The sequence below is a fragment of the Suncus etruscus genome, chromosome 2, assembly GCF_024139225.1.
Source record: "Suncus etruscus isolate mSunEtr1 chromosome 2, mSunEtr1.pri.cur, whole genome shotgun sequence".
Classification (NCBI taxonomy): Eukaryota; Metazoa; Chordata; class Mammalia; order Eulipotyphla; family Soricidae; genus Suncus; species Suncus etruscus.
Genome location: NC_064849.1, coordinates 104,833,472 through 104,852,948, shown reverse-complemented (window position 1 = coordinate 104,852,948; position 19,477 = coordinate 104,833,472). Strand labels below are relative to the sequence as shown.

The window sequence follows — 19,477 nt, the reverse complement described above, 5'->3', positions numbered from 1 at the left end:
AAACCCTCACATTGGGTTTTTTTTTTTAAATCAATGGGCTGAGTTCTAAAAGCTAATTAGGTTATTCATCTGACCATATAGGAAGACAAAGCATTTCAGGTATTAATAATTAAATGTGCAAACAGCATTGAAGGGGAAAGAAAAACATCAGCACTCTGGGGAAGGAATGAGAAATACTTGTCATTGATCAAGATGCTCCAAAAGGGAGATGGAATGAGCAGTCTGTGCTTCTAAAAATCATACTAAACATTACTTACAGCTTTACAAAGCACAAAGCTACAGTCCAGACATACATTTTTATCGTGCTCTATTCAATTGCACATTTGCACTGCTGCAGATGTTACAATTTTTAACAAATCCAAGGTCTGCACAACCCTGCATTATGTGAGATTATGGGTGATTTTTCTGTACATTACAGGCTCACTTTGTGTCTCTGTATCATGTCTAATTAGGGACTATACACTACTTTGTAAGACACAAATCTACTTTACCTTTTAACAGACTAAAGTTATTACTTATTATTATTTAACAGACTAAACTTTAAACAGTACTAAACCTAATTTAATATGCAACAAGAAATAAAACAAAAAAATCCTTGCAATTCATTTTACTGTGGTGGCCCAGAACCAGTTATTCTCGATGATCTCAGGAATGCCTAAGTAGCCTCTTATAAAAGATAAATAAAATAACCTTCATAGAGTGCTATAAGGAAACACAAGTAAGCCAGGCAGAGTACAGAGAGATTCTCCTTGTGCTGAGAGGCTCTATCAAAATGTTCAATAATCTAGCAAAAAGGAGTCTGGCTTTTAAATATTGAGAACACTGAACTGGAGCAGAATTCACACAGATGGCCTGAGAAAGTAGGCAGATGCTCTGTGATAGCATTCTGTGTTGCCTACTCATGGAAGACTGAAAAACAAGAACCATAAGCCAGAAAAGGTTGTAGATGAAAGATGAGTACTGAATCTCATTTTACTGAGATGGGTCTGTGTGAAGATACCTAACATGCAATTAGGAAAAAAAAAATGACCATGAGAGAAGCTGAGAATCTTATAGCAACTTTGGAAGTCAGCCTAATAGACATGGCAGAGGAAGGGATATTTAAATATGACACTGTTTAGAAGAATACTAGAAGGGCAAAAAATGGAGAAAGGGAAGAGAAATAGGACATAACTCCAAGGAATAATAGTATTTATAAAGAAGCACCAGAAAAATGAGGGAGCTAGCAGGGAGGAAAATAAAGACAGGTCTTCAAAAGAAAGCAGGTACCTCTTTTCCTAACCAAAGGGGAAATATAAGACTAAGTTATTAAAATATAAACTGGCCTCATACTCCCAATTATTTGTACACTCATCCCAAGAACCATATGGTAAAGGAGTAGACCAAAGGCTTGAGGGAAGTTAAGAGACAATTTAGCCACCCTAAGAAAACTGAAAGGGTAACACACCAGTAACATGTGAAAGACTTAAAATGAAGGCCAGAGACAGCAATTCCATTCTTGAAAGGCTGCATGGACTTCACATGGAACTCAGCACCTCAGAGCAGGATTAATTCAATGATGAGGGCTTGCAGAATAATTAGGCAAGGGAACAAGGAAAGACAGATTTGAAGGAACTGCGGAAAGACTTCATATAGTGCCCCATAAAGCTAAGGCTGGGGAAGGAATCTGAAAGGGGTGAATAGTTTAAAAAAAAAAGCCATGAGAAGACAGTGAAGAGAACACAGATACAGCAGAACACAAATGAAAAAAAATACTACCAAAATATCAAGAGATGGAAAGATTGGTAGATAAAAACTATTGCCAACTTAATTTCAGAGAGAAAAGCTGATTGATGATATTCAAGACATAGCCCTGGGAGTAAATTTCTGGAATGTGATAAGTTCACTGGCACAAAGGTTAAGGATTTCAGCAAGATATTAAGACAGATCACCCAAGATGGCAATAGGAGTTGAGGTAGACAGAAAGACTGTATGCAAGATAGCAAGTGAGGCACTCTCACCATTATCACTTAGCCCTACTATCAGAAATAAAGGGAAAACATTTTAATACATATAAAAGCATGTGCCATAGAGACAAATGAGTTCAACTGAACTAACTTAATTTGGTTTTATCTTCATTACTTATTCGATAAACCATGAATATTCTTTTAAACAAAACAGGAAACTCATTTTATGATTTTTATAAAATGTCTAAAGAATAAAAACTTTAAATGCCATTATAATACATAGAAAAATGATTAGGTAAAAATTATTTTGTAAAATCTTTCACTATCATCTGAAAATAGAACCTGAGTATTAGTCACATTTTTTGCCAATTATATCTGTAATATAGATTCATAGCAATGAGGTGCCTTGTTTTTAACCTTAAAGCACAGCAAAATTCAAGACAGGGATTTTTTTCATCTAAAATAGTTATGATGTTCAACCTTATTTTGAATACTTTAGCATAATAAAAATAATCTAAAGGATTAGATTATTTCATAAACCTAAATTGGGTTACTTATTATTAGTTTAATTTTCAGATGACAGGATATCTATAGTTCAGATTAGTTTAGAGTAAAGCATATCCCATTTTGAAATTAAAAAAGAAAACTGTTCCTTCATGAATTTTAAGAATATATAATGGGGACTAGTAAGATAGTACAGGGACTAAGGGGCTTGCCTTGCATTGCTTGACCCTCATTAACACATATGGTCTCCATTAATACATATGGTCTCCAGAGCACTGCCAGAGTGACTCCTGAGAACAGTCAGGAGTAAGACCTGGGCATTGTGGCCCAAACCCCTCCCCTCCCCTCAAAAAAAGGAAAAGAAAAAAAGAATATATAACAAAGATGACAACAGCATTTTAAAAAGGATAGCCATGCTAGGACTCTTTTATGTAGTGTAAAGTTCTTAAATTCAGAATGTCAATATGTCTTCTTTAATGGAACTTTTCCATTTCATGGGTCTTTGTTTTTCTGACTGAAAGTATTGGATAAACTTACTACTTAGTGTGATGCTGAAAAGAAGTTTAAGATTTGTTTTGCATTTGTTGTATTCCATTCTTGTTCTTTTAGGGGTCCTTCACATACAAATACATACTTTTTCAAAATTTTTTCTCCTACTTCTCGGAAATCCAAAGGTTCTTTGTGTGTAATGTAGCTTGCTCCAGAATCACCAGGATCAGTTTCCTTATTTTCTGGCTGTTGTTCGGCACAATGTTTCAATCCCCAGTAACACATTTCTCCACTGTACATCATAGCCAGCAAATGGATATCACTAAATATTCCTGGGAAAGTCATTGAAAGTGAGGGATCAAAATTTAAAAGCTTAAAAATAAACCCTGGTTATTAAAACTCTAATAAATTTCCCATATTGTTTAGCATTTTCCCTTCTCATTTAATGGTCAAACTGAAAAGACAAATTATCACAAATGTAATTCTTATTTAAGTGGCACTTTGGCCCTGCCTTTGAAAAGTTTTTTTTTGTTTGTTTGTTTTTGTCTTGTTTTGCTTTTGGGTCACACCCGGCGTTGCTCAGGGGTTACTTGTGGCAGGCTCGGGGGATGATCCTATGGGATGCCAGGATTCAAACCACCGTCCTTCTGCATGCGAGGCAAATGCCCTATCTCCATGCTATCTCTCCAGCCCCTGAAAAGTATTATTAGAAAAAAAGGTTTAAATAATATTTGAGTAAAATCTAATAAACTTCAATTTTTTAAAAACTAAAATATGTTGGGGCAGGAGCGATAGCACAGCTGTAAGGCATTTGCCTTGAACACAGCCGCCCAGGATGGACCTGGGTTCAATCCCTGACATCCCATATGTTCCCCCAAGCCACAAGCGATTTCTGAACGCATAACCAGGAAAAAGAGTCACCGGGTGTGGCCCAAAAACCAAAAAATAAATAAATAAATAACTTTAGAATATGCTGATGATTTCAAAGGGAGATCATATTACCTTCACTCAGTAATTTAGCTGTATCTAGATCTTGGAAAGAAACTTCTTCATTTAGCTGGACAGGAGACCGAAAATTTAGCATCTGTAGCAAGTAACGAATTCCATCAACAAGGTACTAAATGAAAGTCAAATCAAAAAATTGAAAATATTATAGGCTGAGTCATAGAAACTTCAAATGTCATATTTTGTTTTTATCTTTATTCAAGAGAAAATTGGCTAATATGTAGATAAGCCATATAGATATACATTTCAATATTAACAGAACCCCTTACTCAAATACTTTCATAAAACCTACCCATAAAGGTCTCAATTAGTAAAAATGAGAGAAAAAAGGGAGAAGTAATTGACAAAATGCACATAATACAACAGTATGTCTGTTATAAAGGTTACCAGAAATGTAAATAAGTCACATGAACGTTTTTAATAATATGTATGCAATAACTAATAATAACAAATACTATGATTAAAATTTTTTAGCAGAAAGCAAGACCTCTATTTTCAAAAAGCACATAATCAAACTCAGTTAGAATCCTCAGTGACAAAGCACTCAGAAAGGTCTTTAGTCTTACTACCTTAGTTAGAATCCAAAACTAATAGATTTAGGGGTGGAGGAGGAGGGAGATAGGGGGCACTGGTGGTAGGAATGTTGCACTGGTGAACAGGGGTGTTCTTTTTATGATTAAAATCCAACTACAAACATGTTTGTAATAATAGTGCTTAAATAAAGATATTATTAAAAAATAAATATAAAACCATCATAACAAAAAGGATTTGTAGATTTAGGAGTAAGGTAATATAGATTTATATCAGGGTTCATCTGCCAATAGAAAGGCTCACAACTGCTGCTTTCCTGCACAAGATAGCCAAGAAGACGCTATTGAACACAATCTCCAGGGCCCAAACCCAGTAAGGCCCCACCCAATAAAGTGGGTGCTGATCCCTGCCATGTGACTGGGCACAGGAGAGCATTATAAAGGACTGCTGCCTTGTTCCCTGTCTGTTTTCCTGCGCAAGACAGCCAGGAAGACGCCATTGAACACAATCCCCAGGGTCCAAACCCCATAAGGGACCCAAACAATAAAGTAGAGCCAGAGAAGCATGGCCGCTCCGCTTGGCTCTGTGAAAGAGCATCTTCTAACCCATGAACCCCCACACAGCACATAGTAAAAACCACTATACAAGTATTGCAATGGGGAAACAATGCAGGGCAACACCACACATAAGAATGAATATGACATGGAAAGTACCAATTACGAGTCTGCTCCCTTGCCCCTGCCCTCTCCACCTCCTCTCCTTAGCATCTCTTATCTCTCCTCTTTTTTCCTTTCCTTTATTTCCCATCACCCTCCTCCTCCTCCCACCTCACTTATTTGCTTTTTCTTCCTTAAAAAAAAGAAAAGAAAAGTACCAATTACCTTGTTAGCCTCTCAGATAAGGAGTTTAGAGTATTAATATATGGAGGACGCTCAAAGAACTCAAAGCAAGCATAGATTGATTTGAACAGACCATAATGACAGAACTTACAACTGAAATAAGAGGTCTGAAAAACTCAGTAGATGAAATGAACACCTCAATGAAAAGCCTCTCTAAAGGAGTAACAGCAGCTGAGGACAGGGTCAGTGAGCTAGAGGATGAGATGCAGAACAACTCCATACAGCAGAAGAGATTGAAAAAGAACCTTAAAGCAAATTATCAGACAATGAATAAACTACTCAAAAAATGTGAACAGATGAAAATAGAAGTCTTTGATAAACTCAACAGAAACAACATAGGAATCATTGGAGTCCCAGACACCCAGGAAGAGAATTTTAAGAAGTGTTGGAAAAGAGTGAGAAGAGGAAAAGGAGTAAGAAGAAGGAGAAGAAGAATAAAAAGAAAAAAAAGGAAGGAGAAAAAGAAGAGGAGGAAGAATAAAAGGAAGAAGAGTAGAAGGAAGAAAAAGAAGTGGAAGAAGAGGAAAAAGGGGAAGAAGAAAGAAGTCAAGAAAAGAGGAAGAAGAGGAAGAAAATGAAGAGGAGAAAGAAAAAAGAGGAAGAGGAGAAAGAAGAGGAATAATAAGAGAATGAAGAAGGGAAAGGAAGAAGCGTCTACAGCCATACCACCTCATTTGATCTCAGAAAGAGAAAGAAGAAAAGAGAAAAAATAGAAGAAAATGGACTGAAGATTTATTTTTAATTTCTTTTCTTATAATACTGTCTTTGTTTAAGTACTGTTATTATAACATGTGTGGAGTTGGGTTTCAGTTAAAAAATAAAAAAATTAAAAAAATTTTTAAAAAAGGCTCACAACCAAGTTTGTTTTTTCAGGCCAATAAAATATGCTTAAAAATAAATTATATCCTATATTAAAAAATTAATAATGGGGCCAGAGCCCCTACAGCCAGGGCTCCAAGAGCAAGTAGACACTTGCATTATACCCAGTTAACCCAGGTTCAATCCCCAGTTTCACATACAGGTCCCCAAGTCCCACCAAGAGTGATCCCTGAGCACAGAAACAGGAGTAAGGCCTGAACACAACACTGCTAGGCATGACCCAAAAAAAAAAACAAAAAAAGCAGAATTTTAAAAAACATATAGAACAGCTCAGTTTTCAAGTTGCCATCACATGCAATTTAATCTTCATAGTAATTACAATTTGTTTATGATTATAAAGATTTAAGTAAAACATATAGAACAATTAAAGCAATTAATATACTTTGAGTCTATTAATCATCTGTGTCAAAGACAGCATTTTGAAACCTATAAATATCAGCCATCAAAACTGTACCTTTTTTTTTTTACCTTTTTAAGCAAACCAGATTTTCTTGTGAGCCACTCTCTTCTTTTGGTGAGAGAGTGACAATACATATAGAGTAAGGCTCCTCGTCTCCAAGAAAGACATTCCAGAAGTTCATCCCCAAGTAAATTACAGTGCTGAAATCAAAACAAAAAAGACTAAGAAGAGAAACTTAGTGTTTGAAAAAACGAAGTTTGAAAATATGTAAGCCAGAGAGATAGTTCAGCAAGATGACCAAATATTTGGCAAGCCGAAGACCCAATCTAACCTCCACACACCAAGTGGTCTCCCAATAACCAGTGAAATAGCCATGGGCACAGAACAAAAAGTGGCTCTGAAGCACTTACTCAGTATATAATCCAAAATATTTTTCTCAAAATATACTGCAACTGAAAAAATACAGTTAATAATATTTTCCCTTTAAATATGCAGAAAAGATTTACTTTGAGTTAATAAGATACATAGAAATGAGTCAGAGAGAGTACTGCAGGTTAACTGCAGCTGACCAAGTTTCAATAAAGTACCACGTATGGACCAGAACCCTGCCAGGGGTGATTCCTGAGCACAGAATTGGGAATAAGCCATGAGTGCAACCAGGTATGGCCCATATTAGCCTTAGAGAAATGCTAATATGTATTACTATATTGAAATTTTAATTATGGGCCAGAGAGATAGCATGGAGGTAGGGCATTTGCCTTGCATGCAGATGGACGGTGGTTTAAATCTCAGCATCCCATATGGTCCCCCCGAGCAAAGAGCAATTTCTGAGTGTAAAGCCAGGAGTAACCCCTGACCGCTGCCAGGTGTGACCCAAAAAAAAAAAAAAAATTTATTTATAACAACTTACAGGTTTGTTTTTAGAAAACAAAAACTTTAGTGATAATATCTAATATATCTAAAATCTAAGTGCTTTAATCTGGAAAAATAAAACACCTAAGGTTTCATAAAACAAACATTTTCAGGAGTTAAAGCTTTGCCTTTCATGCTGCCAACCCAGATTCAATTTCTGGTATTCCTTATGGTCCACCAACCACAACCAGGAGAAATTCTTGAGCATAGAATCAGGGATAACTACTGAATATTGGTGGGTGTGGCCCAAAAACAAAAACAATGAAAACTAAGTTTTCAGAGACCAAGGAGACATCTCTAAGGAGTTTAATACATGCTTTGAACACACCAATTTGATCCCTAGCACAAGGGTTTGGTCACCCCTAAGATCCGAGTAATCTGGAACACCAACAGTTGTGGTCCAAAAACAAAAGTATTTTCAGAAATGTTACTTCAAACAAGATCATATTGAGGACAGAAAGACAGTGCTGAGGATATGGAACTTGCCTTGTACATATCCAACCCAGGTTCAATCCCTAACATCTCATATGGTCACCCAATCACTGCCAGGGTTAATTCCTGAATGAAAGCCAAGAATAAACCCTGAGCACTGCCAGGGTTAGCCCTAAAACAAAACAAAGTGAGTTTACTTGTTTTCATAATTTTCCATAAAAATAATAGAACAGAGACTTATCATAGAATTAAGAAGATATCCTAGGGGAAAGCCTATATCTCCCGAGTAGGAAAATAAGGGGCTAGGAGTGTGGGTTCTAGGAAAAGAAGTAGCATGGTTTCCAGAAATAAAGAGAAAAGAATGCAAGACCTCAACACTGAGATGACAGTAAATGCCTTAGAAGAAGACTATAAGGGCAAAATACAGTAATTAGATTAGTAGGAACTATCAAGAAAGTATAGCTTCTTCAAAAGTCAAGAGAGCAGAAATAACATCTGTGCTCAAAAAGTAGTTCAGTTCTATAATCACAATACTATAGTGCAAATATTAAAACATACTTAAAACTTTATTATAATGACTTGAAAACTACTAATCTCCCAACTTCAGTTAATTTAAAGAGATAAAGATATAATGAAAAAGAAAAAATATAGACTCAACAAAGCAATATGGAAAACTTGGTAGCATTCCACCAAAACATGTGGATTTTAACTTACTTTTGGATGCATATTATTTTCTTTAACTATTATTTCTGGTTCTGAAAGAAAATTGATCAGCTCTTTTACTTTTGGAGAAGAATCTTCAGGAAAATCTTCATCTACTAGCTTGTTCTCTTCAAAATATGTCATGTCCAAAATAGCCTGTAATAAAAGCCACGAAGATTGAGTTTAACTTTCATAAATAAGTTTTAATAAGTACTTTATTACATTTAAATGTTTTATTAGATAATTATATCTCAGCACAGCTTAAATTTGAAAAGGAAAATAACTAAATACAACCAAATTTTATAAATAGAATCAGATTAATTTTTATAAATAGAAAATTTTGTTACTAGTTAACTAAAAATACTGATTGATAATTGGCTTCTCTCAAAAATTAAAGATTTGTTTTCATTAAGAATGCTAATTATCAACAATATAATCATGCAAAGCATAACTGTTATAGTCTTTTCTATGTATGCATACATCCTTCCTTAACATTTCCTGACAGCCTACTCTATCAAGTTAAAGTCAATACCTCTAGTTTTGTGTAATGTATATTCAAAGAATTTGTTTCCTCAAATATAAAGTTAGCATATGGGGGCAATGTAGCCTATCAATAAAAGCAGCATACTACCAACATTAAGTCATTCAAGCATGGGGCCGGAGAGATAGTACAGTGGATCAGGCACTTCCTTGCTGTGGCTGACTTGGGTTCAATCCCTCTACCCCATACAGTCCCTCAAACTCACCAGGAGTGATGTCTGAGAGCAGAACCAGGAAAACCAATGAGTACAACTAGGTGTGGCCCAAAAACCAATAAACCCAAAAACTAAATAAATAATTCAAGCACCCAAATCCCCAACAATCCTAAATACAAGATACTCCACCTTAAAACTACCCAATCCTTTATGTACTCAGGTGTTTCTTGCAGTGTCTGGGATAGAAACAGAAACTACAACCCAATAGGTAAACTATGTGCTCTAATTCACTGAGCTATCTCTACAACTCCCTCCCCAATCCCATCATTTAGACCAGTGCTTCTCAATTATTTTCTGTCATGCCCCCCTAGAAAGAAAACATTTTTCGCGACCCCCCACGTGACTGTAAATAGTATCTTTATTTAAAAAAAAACGTTAACTGCAAAATAAAAATATATAAAATAACTTGAGCTGATTTTTCAATCAGAGGTGATGTCTGGATTAATGGCTACAATGAGCACATTTTGCAATGCATAGTTTCTCGAAGCGGGGTTTGAAGCAGGACACAGCAACTCTCAGCTCGAGACATACAGAGACATAAACAAGGGGCTTAGCTTGTTATGACAGTGTTTGCCAAGGTCAACGCGCCTCACTATTTGAGAAGCACTGGTTTAGACTAAAGAACTGGATACTAGTATCACTTCTATCACTAATCACCAAACTAAACAAAGATCTATAAACTATCTATTTTGAGCCTCAGCTATTTCATTAGAACAATCACAATTGAAAAAAAAATCACAAAATTGGATTAAATGTCTTCCAAAGTTCCTGCTTTGAGGGTACAATCATTAACATGTTAATTATAGCATAATCTCTAACACAGAGGTATTTAAGTGCTAAGTGCTCATGTATGGAAGGTAAAAGGTAGTAAGGACAAGATTAATGGATTCAGAACTGCAACCCACATCCAATGCCTCCAATTTTCTTTCTTTCCTTCCTTTTTTTTTTTTTTTTCTTTTTGGCTTTTGGGCCACACCCCGCGGTGCTCAGGGGTTACTCCTGACTGTCTGCTTAGAAATAGCTCCTGGCAGGCACGGGGGACCATATGGGACACCGGAATTCAAACCAACCACCTTTGATCCTGGATCGTCTGCTTGCAAGGCAAAAGCCGCTGTGCTATCTCTCCGGGCCCTCCTTCCTTTTTTCCATCCTTTCTTTACTTTCTCCCTTTCTCCTCTTTTCTTTTTCTTCATTCCTTCCTTCCTTTCTTTTTTCTATCTACTTTCTTTCTTTCCTCTTTCCTTTCTTTTCTCTCCTCTCTCTTTTTCTCACTTTCTCTTTTCTTGAGATCCTAAATAAAAACCCGATTTTTAAAAACAAAGAAACACCTGATTTTTATTTTAACAGAATAACACAAATAAAAGACTTTAGAGAGTATACTGATTTGATTAACCCTAAACCTAGAGACCTAGAGTAACCATTTCTTTTCTTTTTTTTTTTTTTTTTTTGGTTTTTTGGGCCACACCCGTTTGATGCTCAGGGGTTACTTCTGGCTAACCGCTCAGATATTGCCCCTGGCTTGGGGGGACCATATGGGATGCCTGGGGATCGAACTGCATCCTTCCTTGGCTAGTGCTTGCAAGGTAGACACCTTACCTCTAGCGCCACCACGCCGGCCCCTAGAGTAACCATTTCAATAAGCAATCTGTCTATGTAACATCAGAAACCACATGCCTCAATACCTGTGTATAAAGTTCTAGAAGATCTGATGGATTTGAACATGCTTTGTCTTCTCCACACATAAATTTCAATTTTTCTAGAGCTGCAGAGGCCCGAATTAAAAAGTGATCTGCAAAAGATAGAAACACGGCAACTATTTCATATAGTTCTAAAGTGTTACTGAAACAAAAATGTTATCTGTCAAATCGATGATGTGAATTGGAGAATCAGCATGGTAGTAAAAATACCTTTTGTAAAATAGAATGCATACCATAATGCCTAACCTTCCTTAAGCAAATATATCATAGAAAATATACTCCAAAAGCCAAGTCAGATATGTTGTAGGTTCACTTTTTATTTCTTAAATGCAATCCATATTTTTATAATGCTACTGCTTCTTTTCTTTTGTTTTTGTTTGTTTGTTTGTGGGCCACACCTTGATCGGGGGTTACTCCTGGCTCCATACTAAGCAATTACTACCAGCAGACTCAGGGGACCATATGTCAAGGATCAAACCTGGTTTGACTGTGTGCAAGGCAAGTGCCCTACCCACTGTACTATCACCCTGGCCTTACTATTCTTCTTTTCTTGGCAAAAGGGAATTAGGATTGAATCCATGCAAATCATGAACTCAACCACTAAGTTGCATCTTCAAGATCCAATAATAATTTATTCATGCTGATGATGCAAGCAAATGTTTAGTAAATTTAAAATTTTTAATGAACAGTTCACTGACATACCTAAATCGAGAGTTTCAACTGAAAACTCTAAAACTTACAACTTCATAAAGTAATTTCCCTAACAATTCAAGTGGTTAAATCTAATGCTTCATAAAATATAAGCATGCTGAGAATTATGAAGATGGTAAATTGTTATTTTATAAATATATGTGCAATTAAAAGTGGGCCAGAGAGCGTTTGCCTTAAACTTAACCAATCCAGAATAGATGGTGGTTCGAATCCTGGTATCCTATATGGTCCCCTGTGCCTTCCAGGAGTGAATTCTGAGTGCAGAGCTAGGAGTAATCTCTGAGCACCACAGGGTGTGACCCCCCCCTTCCCCAAAAAAGTTTTACAATGAAAATTATGGAAACCTATTAACATATTTCATTCCTTTAGAAACCTGGGAGGACAATTTACCACATACCTCTTAAGTCTGAACAAAATACTCATCATATTACTTATAAAAATAACTCATCTTCCTTATCCACACTACACAGTCCAGTAACATCTTCCCTCTCTCTAATGTTATATTCTCTTCGCTTCTATGGTTTCGCTTTATTGTTTTTGGTTTTTGGTTTTAGGGCCATACCAGGTGGTACTCAGGAGTTACTCCTGGCTCTGTGCTCAGTAATCACTCATGGAGGGAGTTTTGGGGAACCATATGGGATTGCCAGGGCTCTAACCCAGGTGAGCAAGTGGCCTATCCAGTGTACTATTGCTCCAGTCCCTGGTTTCACTTTTTCTGGTGTATATTTCCTTTCTACCCTACAAAGTACCCATACAGAGATACTATTCAATCTACTTTATCAGCCCATGTAGTATCAAATTTAAAAGTGCTCAACATCAAGATATTGAAGTCCTTAACTTTCTCTGTGCTTACCTCATATATAAATAATATATGCAAATGCCCTCTCTCTGGCACATGAGAAGAAAATGGAGTACTTGTTACAGACTCATCTGATCTAATAGATAAGCTATCTGGAGCAAAAGCACCAATTTGTCCTTAATCATAATGGAAGCTTAAGTTTCCCTAGGAGAAGCCTCATCTGTATCTAGGTCAGAGTCTAACTTCTGTGAGATCTACTACTCACTTGAATGAAAAGCCTCTTCTTTAGTACTTGCCTTCCAACCTCTCCTCAGACCAAGGAAAAAAGATTTCTACCATGAACTGAAATTGTACTTGGAATAAAATATTGAGGGGTTTATATTTCTTGTAAATTTGCAGAATTATTTTAAATACAAACACTTGCACAGAATTCACTAGACCATTTGAACCACTGCTAAAGGACTCACATGAACTCATAACATAACTATTGATGGCAAAGTGAGATCATAGCTATACCCACAAACACACACACACACACATAATGCTGTATAGTTTACTAGAACCATTCAGTAAAAGAAATATATGGCAATACAAAGATAAAAGTAATTCTTTTTTTTTTTTTTTTTTTTGGTTTTTGGGTCACACCCGTTTGACACTCAGGGGTTACTCCTGGCTATGTGCTCAGAAATTGCCCCTGGCTTGGGGGGACCATATGGGACGCCGGGGGATCGAACCGCGGTCCGTTCCTTGGCTAGCGCTTGTAAGGCAGACACCTTACCTCTAGCGCCACCTTCCCGGCCCCAAAAGTAATTCTTAAGTCTTACGTAATCCTTGAAAATGGCCATTCATCTCATGAATTATTACCACGTAGTAAACATATTGTGCTTAGACAGTAAGAAATTAATAAAAATTGACAAGATCTGAAAAGGAGAGGAGCCGAAGAGACAGCATGGAGGTAGGACGTTTGCTTTGCATGCAGAAGGACAGTGGTACGAATCCCGGCATCCCATATGGTCCCCCAAGCCTGCCAGGAGCAATTTCTGAGTGTAGAGCCTGGAGTAACTCCTGAGCGCTGCAGGGTGTGACCCAAATATCAGGACAAAAAAAAAAGAAAAGAAAAAAAAAAAAGGAGAGCATGTTTAGAAGGAACACCTTCTGTGCCAGACCTTAAAGAATTCAATCCCTATAACCTAATTTATTGTTGTTACAACAAAGGATGTATTTTGAACTTGTATTATATTTACTGTTAAACAAAAGCCAGATGCAATAAATTTTAATTCAACATTATAAACTCCCTAGTACAGAACTAGGAATAACACGTGAACCGGGTGTGGCCCCAAAACACAAAACAATTAAATGAAAAGAGGCAGTGGCACTATAAAACATGGATTATTCTTACGAAATAAAAAGTGAATCATGAACATTTCTGGTTAGTTTTACTGATTATGAACCACAATGTGAACTTACTTTAATTTTAATAAAATTCTAGTTCTTTAATACTCCCCAAAGAAGAATGTACTCCTCTTCCCTTTTATTTCTACCCTTGTTCTAGAAGCACTTAAAGAACTCACCCATAGTGTGTGTGTGGGGTGGGGGGGTGGGGGGGTGTCTAGATAGTGATATAACAAAACAAAACACTCTTTTATCTCCCTTGGATTGGTTCAAACAAAGACGGGGTTGGAACCACTGAATACCATATTTGAGGAAACTGGGATATATTTCCATGTAATGGTATAGTAACTATACAAGAATCCGGGGATTCATTCACCACAAACTAAATAAATTCAGTTTGGGGTTGGTCTGGGATCTTTTTCCGAACACACTCCTAAGAAAAGAAAAATCAGACAAACACAACAGCTATGTCACAGTAGATCCAACTCAAAAAAACTTACCAACTATTTAGTAGCTTGGAAGTACTACTGCGAACCAGTACACAACAACTAAAAGGTTTATCTGCAGCCAAAAAAAACTAAACACTCAAAAAGAAATAAAGTGCAACCTATAGGGCAGATGTGAAGTTGGAGAGGACTGGGATTTAAAACCACAAGTCGAGGTGATGGTCCATTTTCCCTATAAAAACAGTTTTGCAAAAGAAACCTTTCCACTGTGAACATGGAAACCGAAGTAAAGCTCTTCCATATAGTAGTTGACAGTCGAGTTTAAAAATCCAAAACCGCAGGCTTTCAAATTAATATCTTATACACAATATTTTCACTCAGAACGGTATTTGAAAACAGCAGGAAATTAATAGGTTAGACATAAATGTAAATATATAGATTAGATATTATATATAATATAAATATATAAATGCATATAATATATAATTATATAATATAAATATATATATAGGTTAGATATAAATGTCAATGTTCCCATTGCCAACAATTGTGGTTCTCACCCTTGATGAGATTTGAATTTGAACTAGATGAATACAACCTCTAACTGAATGATGAATACATCCTCTAACTGTCCTGAGTCTGGAAACTATTGCTACTGCTTTATTACCTACCGTCTCTAATAAACTTCGGGTAAAAACTCAAAAAAAAAAAAAAAAAAAAAGCAAAACCGCATTTAATACCTGCAAAATCCAAGACTGCCTCTTTGCGTAAACGGTGCATTCCACTGCAACCGCATCCACTGATTGAAAACCTGCGAGTGCATTTTGGCCCAGATCAGGCCCTGCTTCCACAATGGTGCCTCTAGCCAGGGAAAGCCTAGATGGGAATGAGATGCAAGCGGTTTTCCCGGCTCATAAAAAAATCCTGCGGCTTCGCGATCGACGCGTAGCTTAAGGGCAATGTGAGTTCCTGCAAGCTGCAGCTCCGGCCTGGGACCCATCCTCAAGAGCCAGCGGGCCGGGCCTGGAGCACCAGCTCGCTCCAAACCGCCGCCCGCACCCAACGCCTCCCTCTCCGTCTCTCCCTCACCGTCTTCGCCGGCGGCTTCGCTAAGTTCCTGGATATGGGCCTGAGCCAAGTCCCCGAGCTCTTCCACTCGCTTCACCACACTCGAGCCTGCGGCCGCCATGGCCACCACTGGCGGGCGCGCCCGTCACGTGACCGCGCCTCCCGTCGGTCACCTGACCCTCGGGTGGGCGGGGCCTGGGTGAAGCTCCGGAGAGCGAGGAGACCCCACCTCCAGCTCTGGAAGAGGGCCCGCCCAGACCCGCAAGAAGGTCCTTAGGATTTGTTTTCTTCCTTTTTTCACTTCCGCGATCCAGAGCTGGAAGGTGACTTGGAGGCGGTGTGACGTCAGGGCACGCCTCTCTCCCACCCCCCTTCTGTAGCCAATTGGAGGCAGGTTTTGCCCTCCTATCAGCCAATGGAAAGAGAGCTTTCTACTGGAAGAGGAACTATGAAGAAAGAGCGACTGCGATTGGCTGGCACCTGCTGACCACCTTCTCCTTCACCCCTACTTCCTTGCTCCACCAGCTCTGGCATCTCTAGTATTGCTTCCGTACTGTTTGTTATTAGTTAGGCTGTAAAGCAGATGTAACCTCTAGCCAGATAATAAAAGCTCCGCCAATAACAAAATAAAGTCTTCTGATTTGGAGTGAACCCTGACCGACGTCCCCTTCTAAAACATCCCATTGAGCGTCTGAATTAGGGAGTTGCTAGTGAGACTTTCTAGTCGCTTTCCTTTAAGCTTCATGTTGGCTGCTGGGTTTGTTTTATTTTTTTTTATCTGAATTGACTGCGTCGCATTTAAAATGCTTAAAATGTCTCCATAAGCCCAGTAAATTTGCATCTACAAAACCATATTCCGTTGCTATATGGCCACACCCTTTGTTTATAAATTTTCTCTTCTCAAAGTCAAAACTGTTCAAAGCACTACGTCAGCAAGCCTGACTTTACCTCCTTTGCATTCCTAAGCATTCTTTTTTTATTTAGTTTGTTTTGGTTTGGGGATCACACCCAGCAGTGCTGAGGGCTTATTCCTGTCTCTATGCTTAGGGATAACTTGGCAGTGCTCAGGGGCACATAGGTGGTGCTGGGGGTGGAACCTAGCTAAGACCATGTGCAAAGCAAGCTTGCTGTACTACTTATCCATATCTTCATTTTTGCTCTTGTTTTTAATTTTGACACAGTACCTCTTGAATAATCTCCATTTAATCTTAGTTATTTTAAAAGTGTTTTTATAATTTATTAGGAAGTACTGCAACCAGTGTCTTGTAATTTGTAAGAGACTAACCACATTGTTTTTCTTTTAAACACATTAATAACACTGTGATTTATTAAGTTGTTCATAGTACAATTGTTTCGGGCATTAAATTTTCAAATACCAATCCTACTTCTGCTGTGACTTTCCCTTCACCAATGTCCCCAAATTTCTCACCCTCCACCATAGCCAATTCTTTGAAGGCACAAACAAAATTATTTCATATTGTTTGTTATAATACATAGGCAAATTGAGTTATAAAAACTTAGATCCACAAGGGTCAATTTGAAATAATTGTTATTTCTCTCCATACTGTTACTAAAGTCAGTGTTTTAAAAGTTTAAAGTCAGGGGGCTGGAGCGGTGGTGCAAGCTGTAAGGTGTTTGCCTTGCACGTACTTTTCTAGGAGGGAAACCGGTTTGATCTCCCAGCGTCCCACGTGGTTCCCAAAGCCAGGAGCCATTTCTGAGCACATAGCCAGGAGTAACCCCTGAGCATCACCGGATGTGGCCCAAAAAGCAAAAATTAAATAAAATCTTTAAAATCATTTTTGTGTTTGGTGCTTTGCTGAGTTCTGTGATAAGCTTACTGATGCTGGTAGATTTCTATGTAGCTTTCCCATCAGATTTGCTTTGATACTACAGGGCTAACATGACTATAAAATGTTGAAGTGTTGTAGCTACATCTAGGCATGGGTTCAGGATTTATAAACCTGAAACAAATATGGTGGCTTGGAAGTTTGGTAAGGTTAAATAGTGGAACTAGGCCATATCTATTAGAGAATGTAGGGTGTGGCACTGGACTGCTATGGTTCAGACAGAGTCTTTCACCCTCCATTCTGAGTATGCCACAGAGAGATCAGCCCAGACAAGACTATCTGGAAAAGATTGGCAGCCATTATTTTCTTTTGGAGCTTTGTAGAGAAGCTGGGCCTGACTACAATATTTTTCTAGCTGACTAATGCAGCATAATTTTCTACCCTCATTAATTGTGTCCTTAAAGCCCCACAGCACCTGAAACATAATAAATATTCAGAAAATGTTTAGCCATTAACAAAGCCTCATAGTGTCAAGATATTCTTTTATCAGCTCAAGAACAGGCATGTTACATTATGTGATCAAGGTGGGCTAATATTAAAAAATTAATACACATTTATAATATCAGAATGCTAAACCTAAGTATTTATAGCAAATAAAATTTACATTTTCAGTGATCTATTAAACAATAATAGATCTTTAGCAGGCAAGATAGATGACCCTGGAAATCACTGCTCAATGATACTTATATCGGTGTTCATTTCCAAGTAAGAGCTTGAAGATATCTAAGAGATTTAGGTAAACCCTCATTTTAAAATAAGAAACTAGTAAATATGTGACTGTTAAATGCTCCATACTCTAGGGTACATGATTCTACTATTTATATTCTTCTTGTGGACTTTACTTTCTCATATAAATAAATTTGCAAATGGACAGAATTAAGCTTCACTTTCTTCTTAGTTATCACCAACAATGTGCAGAGTAAGAATTTATTTTAAAGTTACATACTTTTTAAATCTATTGCATATTAATATAAAAATAACTTACATACTTTTTATTTAATGACCCACTGAATCATATACTTTGATGTACACTGGGATTATAGCAATAAGTAAAATAAACATGATCAGCTCTTCCAAGAAACCCATGGTATTTTCTCAGGGAAATCAACATGGGTTAAGTAGGAACGTGGTGTGTGTGTGTGTGTGTGTGTGTGTGTGTGTGTGTGTGTGTGTGAGAGAGAGAGAGAGAGAGAGAGAGAGAGAGAGAGAGAGAGAGAGAGAGAGAGAGAGAGAGAAAGAAAGAAAGAAAGAGAAATGCCTTTTCCTTTCTCTCCTCCACCCAAATCACCTACCTTAGGTGAGATACCCAGGAATCAGGGTGCCTGCAACAAGACTATTACAAAACTGCCAAAGGTAGGTGCCAGAGGCAGCTACTACCTAAAACTCCCACATTGGTGAAGTGCCAGGGTAGGGGCACGTGTGACAAGAATTTCATGCAAGTGAAGATACCAGGACAGCAGGAGTCAGCACTGCAGATCAAAACCAGGAAGAATGTTCTGGCAATGTCTCTCCAGCTCCCTCTACTGACAAGGCTTAATATCAATTTTAGCTATTGAGGTCATGAAAGGCCAAAGGCTTCTCCTGGCGCAGGAAGGTAAGTCAAGAGTATAAGTAAAGGTTGTGTTTCAGTCAGAACTACAGAAATAAAGCTGGAGTAAGCCCCACTCAGCCATGCTTACATTAATTAACCTATCTTCTGACTATGGCCAAATAGTCTCTATTTCATGCCAGGCACGGACTAGATGATAATATAAAGATTATTTGGTAATAAACAAGACAGGCCTACTTTTGTGGAGACAGATCATAGGGTAGATATTAGATTCCAGGTAAATATCTGACTGAAGCCAGACCTATTATGTTCTTTCTCCTATTAGTTTGAAACATTGAAGAGATGAGCAGAGATGCAATTAGTCGCTTCAGTTACTGCACACTGGAGTAATAAATCTACCAGCTGGGGCTAAAGTTCTGGAGAAAAACTTCAATTTCCAAAAACCACCTGGTTTTTTCAGCAGTGTAAATCTTGATAGCTCAAGATTTTCTTGATTGTATACAGTATCTTT

General features: G+C 37.6%; 1 protein-coding gene across 1 annotated transcript; it reads right to left on the bottom strand.

Annotated features, from left to right (window-relative positions):
• Window positions 1-39: 39 nt before the first annotated feature.
• Window positions 40-15,779, bottom strand: RIMOC1 (RAB7A interacting MON1-CCZ1 complex subunit 1). The gene is made up of 6 exons (XM_049767699.1): window positions 15,589-15,779; window positions 11,137-11,243; window positions 8,712-8,855; window positions 6,722-6,853; window positions 3,942-4,056; window positions 40-3,271 (listed from the first exon to the last, which is right to left on the bottom strand). Exons 1-6 carry the CDS (start codon window positions 15,686-15,688, stop codon window positions 2,991-2,993), a joined length of 879 nt encoding a protein of 292 aa, XP_049623656.1. The 5' UTR covers window positions 15,689-15,779; the 3' UTR covers window positions 40-2,990.
• Window positions 15,780-19,477: the final 3,698 nt, after the last annotated feature.

What these genes read in the sequence shown, in the direction of transcription:
- RIMOC1 (XM_049767699.1), bottom strand. Translation starts at nt 15,688, where the DNA reads ATGGCGGCCGCAGGCTCGAGTGTGGTGAAGCGAGTGGAAGAGCTCGGG. An exon ending in TTCTAGAACTTTATACACAG is followed by an intron (nt 8,856 to 11,136) that starts GTATTGAGGCAT and finishes CTTTTATTACAG; the next exon opens with GCTATTTTGGACATGACATA. An exon ending in AATCTGGTTTGCTTAAAAAG is followed by an intron (nt 4,057 to 6,721) that starts GTAAAAAAAAAA and finishes ACTTTCATTTAG; the next exon opens with TACCTTGTTGATGGAATTCG.